Source organism: Alexandromys fortis, unplaced genomic scaffold, assembly GCF_014885135.2.
Source record: "Alexandromys fortis isolate MF-2015 unplaced genomic scaffold, M_Fortis_MF-2015_v1.1 scaffold_143, whole genome shotgun sequence".
In the NCBI taxonomy this organism is placed as follows: domain Eukaryota; kingdom Metazoa; phylum Chordata; class Mammalia; order Rodentia; family Cricetidae; genus Alexandromys; species Alexandromys fortis.
Window position 1 is genome coordinate 18,070 of NW_026068044.1, and position 12,675 is coordinate 30,744.

The 12,675-nt window shown below is 45.5% G+C and overlaps 1 protein-coding gene across 2 annotated transcripts in view; it reads left to right on the forward strand.

The window, feature by feature from the left end:
- Nucleotides 1-6,918: 6,918 nt before the first annotated feature.
- Nucleotides 6,919-12,675, forward strand: part of Smchd1 (structural maintenance of chromosomes flexible hinge domain containing 1) — a 112,637-nt gene continuing 106,880 nt past the window's right edge. The window contains exon 1 of one of the 2 annotated variants that reach the window (XM_050166206.1): nucleotides 6,919-7,406. In XM_050166206.1, coding sequence (XP_050022163.1) covers nucleotides 7,221-7,406 — 186 coding nt within the window. In that variant the 5' untranslated portion in view covers nucleotides 6,919-7,220. The remainder of the gene's footprint in view (nucleotides 7,407-12,675) is intronic. The other variant, XM_050166207.1, reaches the window with a different exon arrangement.

The window sequence follows — 12,675 nt, forward strand, 5'->3', positions numbered from 1 at the left end:
AAAAAAAAAAAAAAAAAAAAAAAAAAAAAAAAAAAAAAAAAAAAAGGAAATTGTTGAGGCTGGAATGAGAAGGAATCCTGAAATGCTCTTTACCAGCTTGGTAGGTCTGGGGGGCTCAGAGTCCCACAGCATTTTAACTGTAAAAGTCTGCATTTATGCCATTGAAATTGCCCTTCACTTTTCAGAACGAAATAAAACTAACATTTGAGAAGATAAGGACATTGGAAAGACATCCTTCTGGTGCTTTTTAGAGCCCTGTATTTAATTTGGAGGATTAGCCAGTTATGTTTGAATGTTTGTCTTCTGGGAAATTCCTGCTGGAGCTTAATCACTATTTTAAGTTGTTAAGAGGGTGGAAACTTAATCCAATTAAGATGATTAGGTGCTGGACCATAGGGAGGTGATAAAGTCACCAAAGCTGGGAAGGGGAGTGTCAGGTGAGTGTGCAGGAGACAGATGCTCATTCCTAGCCCCTTACCAGGTGATTCCCTGCACTGCAGCGGGACTTTGCCAGCAAGAAGATATCATCAAGTGTGGCCCCTTGAACCGCTAAACCAGCTGCGCAAAAGAAACATCTTTTCCTTTAGAGACTCTGGGCTACTGTTGATTAACAAGAAACCCCTGACATAAAGTGTTACAGTTGCCAATCAACTGCGTTTTGTTTTTCTCCTTTCTAACATAATCCCTTCCCTCTTTTTTTCTCTTTCTTTCATTTATCTGGTATGATGAGGTCTCCTCATCCATACGACATGTGAAGTGTTACCGCTGAATTATATATCACCTCTCCAACCTGACAGACACAGAATGCTTCCCCAAATCACCAGGGATGTTTGTATACCTCTGGGAGGGGAATCACACAGGGGGATAGCTATGTGGCTATCTTTGGCAACTCCTACATTAGCATACATGAGGCAATCAGGGCCTTGATAAACACTTGCACTGATGTTTTTGTTTTTGCAACGTGTGAGGATCAGGTAAGAAACGAGGCCATCCTGGTAGAGCTCTCTAATTAGAGGAGCACTCGGGCAATTAAGCCAACAGCCTCAGCTAACTGCCTGCCAGCCACGGAGGTGAGCCCATCCTGTAGCAGGCACCTTATTTAAACTGCTGGTGACTCCGGTATGTAAGCAGTCTCATGTGAGCCCAGCAGAATTGCACAGCCGGGCTCGGCCACTACGTGAATCATGAGCCATAAACGGTTCCTGTTTTAAGCCACTACATTATAGTTTTAGAAAAATTAAAAAAAATATGGCCGGGGTGTGGTGGAACCCACCTTTAATCCTAGTGCTCCAGAGGCAGGGACAGGCAGATCTCTGAATTCAGGTCAGTGTGGTTTACAGAGCAAGTTTCAGAATGGTCAGGGCTACATAAGGGAAATCCTGTCTGAAAACAACAGCAACAACAGAAGAAGAAACTAATTTAATCTTTGGTCATTTTAAATGTATCTTGTTCATACTCACCCTCCCTCCCCTCTCTTACCCACTTCCCACTCCAGAACCTTCTTCCCAACTTGGCCCCTCCTATTTTCATGTCTTTTCTGTTTCTTTACTATCCACTGAGTGAGGGCTGCTCGCTCGCGTGCATGTGCGTGGGTGTGGTTTTATTTACCAGATCATGGACAACTTCCCAGGGCTAAGGCACTACATTTAGATACACCAACACGTGCAACCATAAACATTGGGTGTGGAGAAGCAAGTGTGAAAGTTCATCTCTCAGGAAGTAGAACCTGAAGCACCGAGTTAGAAAAGTCAGCTTGGTTATATTAGCAAGAACCTGTCTCAAAACCAACACCAGACACACGCACACACACACCTGACAGTCCCACAATCTAGCACTTATAATAATCAACACTCAGACTATGGTATTGTTTTTTTTCTAACTTCTTCTTCTAAGCCTTTAACAAATGCTAAAAATTAGGAAATGGATAACAAAGGGAAAAATGCAGACCGATAGTATAGATAGTAACAGTCTGTCCATGTATGTGTGCCAACAGCTCTTAAAGACCACCACCTAATTAATTTTATAAGCAAAGACATTCCATGAATCATTAGCTTTCTAGAAGGAACCTTTACCACTTCAGTCTTGCTCAGCTAATTTGTCAACTTTCCTCCTCTGAATGTTGTTGCTAATAGTGGTTGAACAGTTTCCTATCAACCATTGCAAATTAACTGATGAATTTATATGCCTACATCATCATCTATATTCCGGCAATGCTTAAGCATACATGGGCAGCCCGTTTATGTCGGTTCTCCAGTTGTTTTTGTCCTAGGCAGTCCTAGATGCTTGTGTTATTGTCATACCCAGGTTGATCAGTCTTCCTTTATTCTGTCTATCCAATGTTTTTTGTGCCTTCCTCTTTGCCTTATCCCGTGCACTCCTCCAAGCAGGGCTACCTTCGGATATCTGCTGCCATTCATTCTCATAACATGACCAAAGTATCTCAACCACCGTTACCGTATCCTGTGGTTTACTTCCTTCTGTAGACGGAGATGTTTCTTAGTGTCATGATTGAGCAGCCTACCTCTTCATGTGACACCTAGAATCCTCCTGAGACATGCCATCTCAAACACATTCAGCTGCTGCTCTGAGGAGCGTCTCGTTGTCCAGGTTTCAGAGTTATAAAGAAGGCAGCTCTAGACAAGTGTCTCACATACTTGTAATTTTGTTGTTGTCCGTATGTCTTTTGCTGACCAAACCTTTCCTAGTGCCTAGAATGCAGCCCTACCACTGCCACCCAGCTAATTTAATTTTCTTTAGATGAGTCTCCTTTAGCTTGAACTCTTGGATTCAAGCCACATTCCTATGGTAGGCACCGAGCAGCCCAGTCTAATTATAGCTAGGTACATCACTAAGCATGTCTCAATAGGCTTGAGGGAGGGTCTCACTACATAGCCTTGGCTAGTCTAGAATTCAGTTTATAGACTTGGCTGCTTTTTAACTCAGAGACCTCTGCCTCCTAAATTCTTGGACTAAGGCATTTACTACCATTTCTGGCTTTTAACTGGGTGTTTTTGTTTGTTTGTTTTTTCTAAGACAAGGTTTCACTGTGTAGTCCTGACTGTCCTGTCACTTACTCTGTAGACCAGGCTGGCCTCAGACTCAGAGAACTACCTGCCTCTGCTTCCCTGGTGATGGGATTAAAGACATGCACACCTTTAATCCAAGCACTTGTGAGGAAGAAATGGGCAAATCTCTGTGAGTTTGAGGCCAGCCTGGTCTACAGAGTGAGTTCCACGACAGCCAGGGCTGTTACAGAGAAATGCTATCTCAAAAAACCAAACCAAAACCAAAACAAGCAAACTAGGTCCAACCCAAGATTCATTATTGTTTTTACTTTGTGTGCGTGTGTTTTGCCTGCATTTATGTGCACCACATGTGTGCCTGGTGCCCTCAGAGGCTATCAAAGGGCACTGTATTCCATGGAACTAGTTCCAGGTGGTTATGAGCCATTATGCGAATACTGGGAATGGAATCTGGGACCTTTGCAAGAGCAATGCATGCTCCTAACCACTTAGACGTCTCCCTAGCCCCAGAATTGACATTTCCACACAAGAGCCACACAAAAATAACCAAAAGCAAAGTATGCAAAGTGCTAGTGAGGCTGAGTCTTGTTTGCTTCCACTGGGTCATCTCTGTCCAAATTCAGTGGTGTGGAGCTTTGTGTTAGAGAATTGTTTTCATTTTTTTTTTAAAACCGACTTGTAGCTGGCTCACAGAGAGTAAACGCTTAGGACTATGGCACAAATGAAAGGACATCCCACCCAGGAGAATGCATTCTCTATATCTGCATCACACCATGCTTTGGGGCCTTTGCTGGGACAGCATTAGAAATGGAGGACGGTACTGGATTTATGATGCGTAGTAAGGGCCAAGTTTTAAAAGGACCGGGGTTTGTTGTTGTTACATTTTTACAAGATTTGTTTAACCTCATGGATTATGTGCACTGTGTGTCTGCCTGGTGCCTACAGAGGCCAGAACAGACCACTGCATTCCTTGGAACTGGAATCACAGGCTGTTGTTAGCCACTTGATATGCATGCTGCAAATCAAACCCAAGTTCTCTGCAAGAGCAGCAAGCACTCTTAATGTCTGAACTACCTGCCCAGTATCTCAGAGTTGTTTCTTTTCTTTTTTTAAAATTTATTTATTTTTATTTTATGTGCATTGAGTTTTACCATGGGTCCCGGAACAGGAATTATACAGTTGTGATTTGCCATGTGGGTGCTGGGAACTGAACCTAAGTCCCCTGGAAGAACAGTCAGTGCCTTTAACCACTGAGTTCTCTCTCCAGCCTTGAGCTGTTTCTATTTTGAGACAGGATCTTACCATGTAGCTATGTAGACCAGGTTGGCCTTGAACTCAGAGATCTGAGATCTGTTGGTTTCTGCCTCTTAAGAGCTGGTATCAAAGGGGTGTGCCTCTACACCCAGCTTCTCAGAGCTGTTTTTAATAGTGTTACTCAGAATCTTCTCTCTTCAGATGACAATTGAGAGGACAATTTTAAAAAATGGTGCCAGGAAGCAAGCCCAATAGTAACTGAACTGGGCTGTTTTCTGGGATTTGTTTTTTTCACTTTTTTTCTCCTTTAATGGAGAGTGCTGGATGTCTATACAAGTTTGTTCAAATGACAGCTGAACCTGAGAAAGCTGTTGCTACTATTCATTCATGCATAACACAATACTTTTTTTTTTTTTCGAGACAGGGTTTCTCTGTGGCTTTGGAGCCTGTCCTGGAACTAGCTCTTGTAGACCAGGCTGGTCTCGAACTCACAGAGATCCGCCTGCCTCTGCCTCCCGAGTGCTGGGATTAAAGGCGTGCGCCACCACCGCCCGGCTGTTGTTGTTTTAATATAAATATATATATACTTACATGATCTGAATCTTTGCAGATATTAGCTATGCTCTCAACTTCGGATAAGTATCCTAATTTACCACGTTGAGTTGGCATCACAATAATAGCAATATTAATTGGGAAACATTAAGCTTATTTTTTTCTATTGGTACAGGAACCACAACCACATACTGTATTAAAAATATAAGGTCTTATCTATGAGGGCATGATTACAGAAACAATAAAAGTGTTCTCTAAATAATGAAAACAAACAAAGATAAGATCCACATTAGGACCTGATGTTAAAAGTTTGATTCTCTGCACCCACATCTTGTGAGTCATAACCACCTGCAACTCCAACTCTATCCTCTGACCTTCAAGGGGCCCCTCACGCACGTGCACACACTTACACATATTTACAGTGCTTCTCTTTGTGTTCATGAGATCTATAACTTGGTATGACAGAGAAATTGCCCTGTTGACCCTCTGACTGTTAAGTCCCCATTTGCTGAAGCACAAAGGCAATTCATCTCGCTCATTAACTGAGATTTAGGGAAACAATTTGTTTTTCTCTTCCTCCCTCTCTCCCTTCCCCATCCCCCTCGAATCGGGGTTTCTCTGTGTAGCCAAGGCTGACCTCAAACTCAGAGATCTGCCTGCCTCTGCCTCCCAAGCAGAAGGATTAAAGATGTGCAGTACAACTGCCCAGCAATTTTTTTTCTTGAGTCATTTAAATCAAACATAGTACAGAAAAGGGATAGAAGGAAATGGTTATGAGCTTTTAAGACAAAAACGTGAACGGTCCACCAGGTGTAGTGACTCACACCTCCCCAGCATTCCTGAGGTTAAGGCAGGAGGATCAAAGTTCGAGGTTAGCCTGTGGACCATAGGAAGGCTGACCAAAAAAACCAGACTACAATGAGGCATCACAAAAATTCCATGATAGTTGGGATTTTCTGTCTTCTGTCTCCGGCGCTCCTTTTCAGGAACATGAACGGCTTTTGACCGCAATTTCACAGACCACCTACGGCCGCATTCTCTCTTCTCCCAGTCATACTACTTATGCCGCCCAAAACAGCCGTCATACTTTTGATCCATATAATTTTCTACCGGTAACAGGTAACAATCTTCAATTCTGTCCTTGGTGTCAACAACCAGGTACTTTTTCTAAGGTGCACTGACTTTCGTGAGTCTGGTTTTATCATTAACCATAAAGGAATCAGCAAACTTTCTAATCCATTTTCTGGAAAGCTGAAAGAACTCTCTAAACCATTCCTTTGGGTTTCATTAATTTACGTTTTGCTCTCAAGTACAAAACTCCCAGGTTTAAGACTCAGAGAGCAAATCTAGTCCTCCGCAAGGTCACTTTTGTTGTTTATGGTTATCCGTTGAGCTCTGAGCGCATCCCTCAGTAATGGTGCTGAAGTTTCCAAGGAGGGTTGATGCACTTAGGAGAAAATCTAACTCAGCCTTGGTGAGTTGGGTTAGGCGTTGTTCCGTCAACGTGCACCGACCTAGGAAGCGCGGGACCCGCAGACACGGAGCCTCAGAGCCTAGCCGACCCGGGGCGAGCCAGGCGGCCTCGGTGACGTCAGAAGCCTGGTTCTTCCTCCAGGCCCAGCTTTGTCTCATTATCCCACACTAGAACCCACTCATGACGGCAAAGGAAGCGGACGCGCAAGGCGGAACGCGGTGTTACAGAGACAGTGTCGGACGCGTGGAGATCCGCGTGACCCATGCACGCTTCCCGCCACCGCGTCCGCTCGACTCAGTCGCGCCCTGGAGACCGCGTGGCGCAGTGAGAAGGAACCAGGACTCCAGAACCTGAGTCAAGAGAGCCCCTGGGGCGACGCGCCTGCGAGCCGCCTTCCCCCGCGGGGGGCCCCGAGGCGCTGGGAGCCGTCTTCCCGCGGTCACCAGTCCCCGCGGCCCGCGTGAGGCCCGGGGGCGTGACCAGAGGGAGGAGGACACGCACGAAGCCCCGCCCCATCAGGGGGCGTGGCCTGGGAAACGCGCGAAGCCCCGCCCCGCCCCGCGGCCTGCCGTACTCGCCGGTCCCGCCCGCCGCCCTCTTCCTCCTGCGCATTAGCCGCGGTGGCGGCCTGCTCTCGGGTCACGGAGCCAGGCTCTCGTGGGTGGCGACGGGCGCAGCCAGCCGATTCCGAGGCGCGCGCAGCGCGTTCCTGCCTCCGCGGGTCGCGGAAGTGACGTGGGGCACCCCGGCAAGAGAGCGTTTGAATCGGTTCCCGGGTTGCTTCCAGGCCGCAGCCCAGGAGGTGCTGCGCCGCCCGCCGAGGCCCCGAGCCGGGACGGCTGGAGCCGAGAGCACGCGCGGAGTGGGCGTCGCCGCGAAGTGCGCCCGAGGGAGGGCCGTGGGGTGTTCACTGCAATATGGCAGCGACGGGCGCCAGCGATCCCGGAGGCCTCTCGGCGGGCTCTGAGACGGACGGAGGCGTCGACGGCTGCAGGACCGTGTACTTGTTTGACCGGCGCGGGAAGGAGTCGGAGCTCGGGGAGCGCGCACTGCAGGTCTCCAACCGCGCAGGCTACGCGGAGTTCCGCGCTGCTGTGTGTCAGGTACGCGGCCGGGCAGAGGAGGATGCTTGCGAGGAGGTGGGGGTAGGCGGCCCGAAGCCAGGGTGGGTCACCGCCGTAAACTTGTCAGACGGCCCTGGTCCAGCGTCCTTGGCCTATACTGGGAGCTCGCGTTACACGGAGGATCCCACCCCTCGCATTGGAATACCCGCTGGCCTGGCTTTGGCCTGGGAGCACGGGGTCCCGCCCCTCCGTGGGCCTCTGCTGGCCTAACGTTAGGGCCCTCGAAGTTAGAGGGAGCTTATCGGGTTTAGCAACTGCTTGATCGCTGCCAAGCAGTTCATCATCCTGTAGCAGAGGAACCTGCGTTTGTCTTTAGTTTGTAACTTCACAAGTCGGCAGAGTTGTATCCACTGTATAGTCAGAGGTACGAGGATTGCGATGTTAGAGGTGGTGAAATTCCAGGAGTCCGGGCAGCCCGGATTCAATGTAGTCATTTCTTGTCAGAAAGGTTCGCCTGCAATTCTTTACACAGCAACTGTGGAGTTAGCTCAGTATGCATGGCTGTCCTGCTGGTTTTCTGAGCGCCAACCTTGGGAGTTCCTGAACTACCTCCTAGTGTCCATAGGGACAACAAAGAACGTGTATATTGGCTTGAAAAACAAAAACTATGTAGCAAAACCTGTCTTAAATTGCGAGGTGCTTTATGGATTTGTGATGTTACTGTTGCCAGAGATTGTGAATATGTTTGGGGGAAAGGGGTGTTGTGGGGTTTTGTTTTGAGACAAGGTCTTGCCATTTAGCTCTAGAAGTCTCTATGTTGACCAGGTTGGCCTTGAACTTTCGATCATCCTGCCTTTGCTGTCCAGTGTTGTTAAGTCACAGGCCCGACTGCCGCAGTTCTGGGTTCTGAGCTTTTCAAAGAAGGAATATAGTAATGTCTGAATTAACCACAGAAACAGCTTCAAAAGAAAGACGGTTGAGCTGACGTTTTTCCTCCAGAAGACTTAAGAAGTTTAGGAATGGCCTATGACTGTGGTTCTCGGCCTTCCACAGTTCTTCATGTTGTGGTGACCCCAACCATAAAGTTTCTTTTTTTGTTTGTTTGTTTTTGTTTTTTTAAGACAGGGTTTCTCTGTAGCTTTGGTGCCTGTCCTGGAACTAGCTCTTGTAGACCAGGCTGGCCTCGAACTCACAGACATCCGCCTGCCTCTGCCTCCCAAGTGCTAGGATTAAAGGCGTGCAGGCCACTACTGCCCGGCTTGGTAAAGTTATTTTTCTCGCTACTTCATAATTATATTTTTGTTATTGTTACGAATTATAATGTAAATATCTATGTTTCCATATGATCTTAGGAGACCCCGAGAAAGGGTCATTTGACCAGTGCCGACCCACATGTTGAAACACATTGGCCTAGGACATAATTTTGTACAGTTGTTGAAAAAATTCAAATTGAGATTGACTTTGCCAGGTGAACGCTCTAATTTTTTTTTTTGTTTTGTTTTTTGATTTTTGTTTTTTGTTTTTCGAGACAGGGTTTCTCTGTGGTTTTGGAATCTGTCCTGGAACTAGCTCTTGTAGACCAGGCTGGTCTGGAACTCACAGAGATCCTCCTGCCTCTGCCTCCCGAGTGCTGGGATTAAAGGCGTGCGCCACCACCGCTCAGCTGTGAACTCTCTTCTGTTTGTAGCTCTCTTCCCAGTGTCTTGCCACGTGGAAACACAAATTGATACATGAATTAGGAGAAAACTAGACAACTCAGAAGTTCATTTATGCCTGTATGGTGGTAGATTCTCTGTCTTGTTTTAAGACTGATTCTTGCCAGGCAGTGGTGGCACAGCCTTTTATCCCAGTACTGATGAGGCAGAGGCAGGCAGATCTCTGAGTTCCAGGCCAGTCTGGTCTACAGAATGAGTTCCCGACTCCAAAGCTACACAGAGAAACCCTGTCTCAAAAAACCACGCACACAAAACAAAACAAAACAGCAAGTAATTCTCTGTAGCCAAGGCTGACCAGGATTGCTGCATGTTTCCAGGTGCCAGCAATTTGTTAGAGAACCTCAGTATTACTCCTGTGAGTCCCTCTTTTTGTGTCAGTGTGATACGTGCTTTACATTTAGTTTCTTTTTTTTCATTTAATATTGACAGGAAAGTCTATTTTTTTTAAAAAAGTCATTTATTACTTTATGTGTATGGGTGTTGGCATGCATGCGTGTCTCTGTGCACCGATTCACGCCTGGTGTCTTGTTGAGCAGGCATGGGCGCTGGGAACCAAACACGGTCCTCTTCAGGGACCAGTGCTCTAAGTGCAGAGCCCACTCTCCAGCCACGGAAGTGTCATCCTAACGCAGGATTCACAGAATCTCCTCAGTATTACTATTCATGTGACAGCTGGAATTTACTTTCAGAATTGTAATTTTTGGTACTGCTACGATGAGCATTTTTGAATTCATATCTTTTTTGTTCATTGTTTCGGGAGCATCTTTAAAGTTCCCTCCCTTGTGTGTGCTGTGGCCTGCGTGGAGGGCAACAAGCTGGTTGTTTCCTTCTCAGTCATCAGACTCTGCAGTGCTCCATCTCCAAACCACCCCCGTGCCCCCTTTTTCTTCTTAATAATCTTTGGAGACAAGGTCTCTTCTCCTTTTTGTAACCGAGGCTGACCCCAGACTTGTGGCATTCCTCGTGCCTCAGACTTCAGAGTGTCAAAAGTTACAGGTGTGTCTCTGTGTTAGGCACCATGCTGCTTATGATAAGTATTTTTAAATCACTTTTCAAGAAAAGATTTCCTTTTCCTCTGAAAATATACCATTTCTCCCTATCCCCCGTGAAATAAATGTCTAACTTTCTTAGATAAATTGAATACTAAAAGGCTATTTAGTATACAAGCCCTATAATTTGTGTTGCATCTTTCCATCTTTCTGCTTCCTTTTCACTATACAAAGTGTGTGTGTGTGTGTTTTAACTAGCTCTGGTAGACCAGGCTGGCCTCAAACTCATAGAGATCGACCTGCTTCTGCCTCCCGAGTGCTGGGATTAAAGGTGTGTGCAACCACTGCCTAGCAGTAAACATGGATTTTTATAACCCTTTTAATTTCCAGTTTAACACCAAGGAAGATATTTCTTTTAATTTCCTTTTTCTTGTTTATTCTAGAGCTGGTGAAGGTTAGATTGAACAGAAGTGAGGGGAGTAGAGAACTAGTAAAAGGAAAAGCTAGGTTTAAAGATAGGAAGACTAACTTAAAAATCACTCTAGCTGCTAAAAAACTTACTTTTATGTGTAAGTTTTGCCTGTACGTATGTTTGTGTACCACATGAATGTCTTGTGCTGTGGAGGCCAAGGTGGCTCCTTAATCACGGAGCCACCCCGAGCCCCTTGATCTGCCTGTTACACCCTACATATCCTGTGGCACCGTTTCCATTACACAGATGGACTGAATCAAGTACCTCAATATTGCATAGTTATCTTCGTGTGCTTTCTATTGATGTGATAGAACACTGTGACCAAAAGCAACATGGGGAGGAAAGATTTATTTGGTCACATATCCCAGTCACAGTGAATCATTGAGGGGAGGAAGTAAAGGCAGGAAATGAAACGGACTATGAAGAGTGCTGCTTACTGGCTTGCTCTCCGTGGCTTCAGCCTGCTTTTTACATGCACACACATACACATGCATGCTCGGCTGGGTCCTGCCATAGCAATAAGAAAATGCTCTACAGACTAGCCAGCAGGACAATCTGATGGAAGCATTTTCTCTGATGAGCCTTTCTTCCTAGATGACTCTAGCTTGTGTCAAGTTGACAAAAAACTAACCAGCGCAGAGCTTAACAAGAAGTAAAATCAGCAGACTTGGTCATTTGTTGTTTGTGACGGATGGAGCACAATTGGTCTGGAACACACGTGTAGTCTTGCCTGGCCGTGAACTTTCCTGCTGTCTCACCCTCCATAGCTTAGATCAGTTTGATTACAAAGAAAAAAATCTCCCTTACACTGCTCTACTGTTACTTACCTTTTCCTGCTGCTACCTCCACTTCTTCCTGCTCTTGTTGACAGAGCACACTAGTTTTTAGCTGTGGTTTAGTATGTGCTTTGTACTCTGGGCTGGCCTCAAACTGTGAACAGACCTTCTGCTTAGCCTCCAAGCGTTAGAATTACAGACATAGCTACAGTGTTCATCTTAAATCATACCATTTACCATATATGCGTTTTTACTTTGGGGAGCAAGAACACTTTAAATTTACTCCTAACAGATTTCAAATTTGCAAGATATTCCTTTTTTTTTTTTAACCCATGAGATTTATTTCTATGAATGTATGGGGTATATTATGCACATGTATGGAGATCAGAGAACAGCTTGTAGGAGTGGGTTCTTGCCTACCCCTATGTGGGTCCTGACCCCTGAACTCTATGTAGTCTTTGTTGTTCTCCAACTTCTGATCCTTCTGCTTTAAGCTTCTGAGTGGTGGGGTCATAGGCATGTGACATATGATTGTTTTTTAAATAAAAATTGTGTGTGCATTGCTCTTTTGCCTGCATGTATGTCTGTGAGGATGCCAGATACCTTGACACAGTCTGGAGTTAGAGACAGTTGTGAGCTGCTGTGTGGGACCTGGGAACCCAAGTGCTGAGCCATCTCTCCACCCTCACTCCCAATGCTCTAAACTGCTGAGCCATCTCTCCCCCCCCCCCCCCCCATCATGTGTGTGAGTTTTTTGTTTTGGTTTTGTTTCTGTTGGATGGTATTTTGTTGTTGTTGTTTTATTTGTTTTTGGAGACAAGGCTTTTTTCATTGTAGTCCTGGATGTCCTGGAACTCACTCTATACCAGGCTAGCCTTGAACGCAGAGATTTGTGTGTCTCTACCTCTTGAGTGCTATGATTAAACGTGTGTGCCACCACTGCCCTGTTTGATTTTTAAAATATAGATTAAAAACTCTTAAATGGAGGAAAGTGTAGGCAGTCTTCAATTTAGAATGTGAATGATTGACTTAGGATTTTTCAACATTGTGGTACAGAAAAGACACATTCAGCAGAAAAAAGTCTGCTTTGAATTTTGAATTCTGTTTTTTTTTTTGTGTTTTGTTTTTCTTTTTTCTTTTTCTTTTTTTTTTTTTTTTTTTGAGACAGGGTCTGTGTAGCCCTGACTGGTTTGGAACTCACTAGTATAACCAAACTGACCTCAAACTTACAGAGATCAGCCTGTCCTCAGTTTGTTGAGTGCTAGGATTAAAGACATTCACCTTGTCCAGCTTGACCCCTTGTCTTTTTTTTTTAATATTTATTTATTATGTATACAATATTCTGTCTGTGTGTAT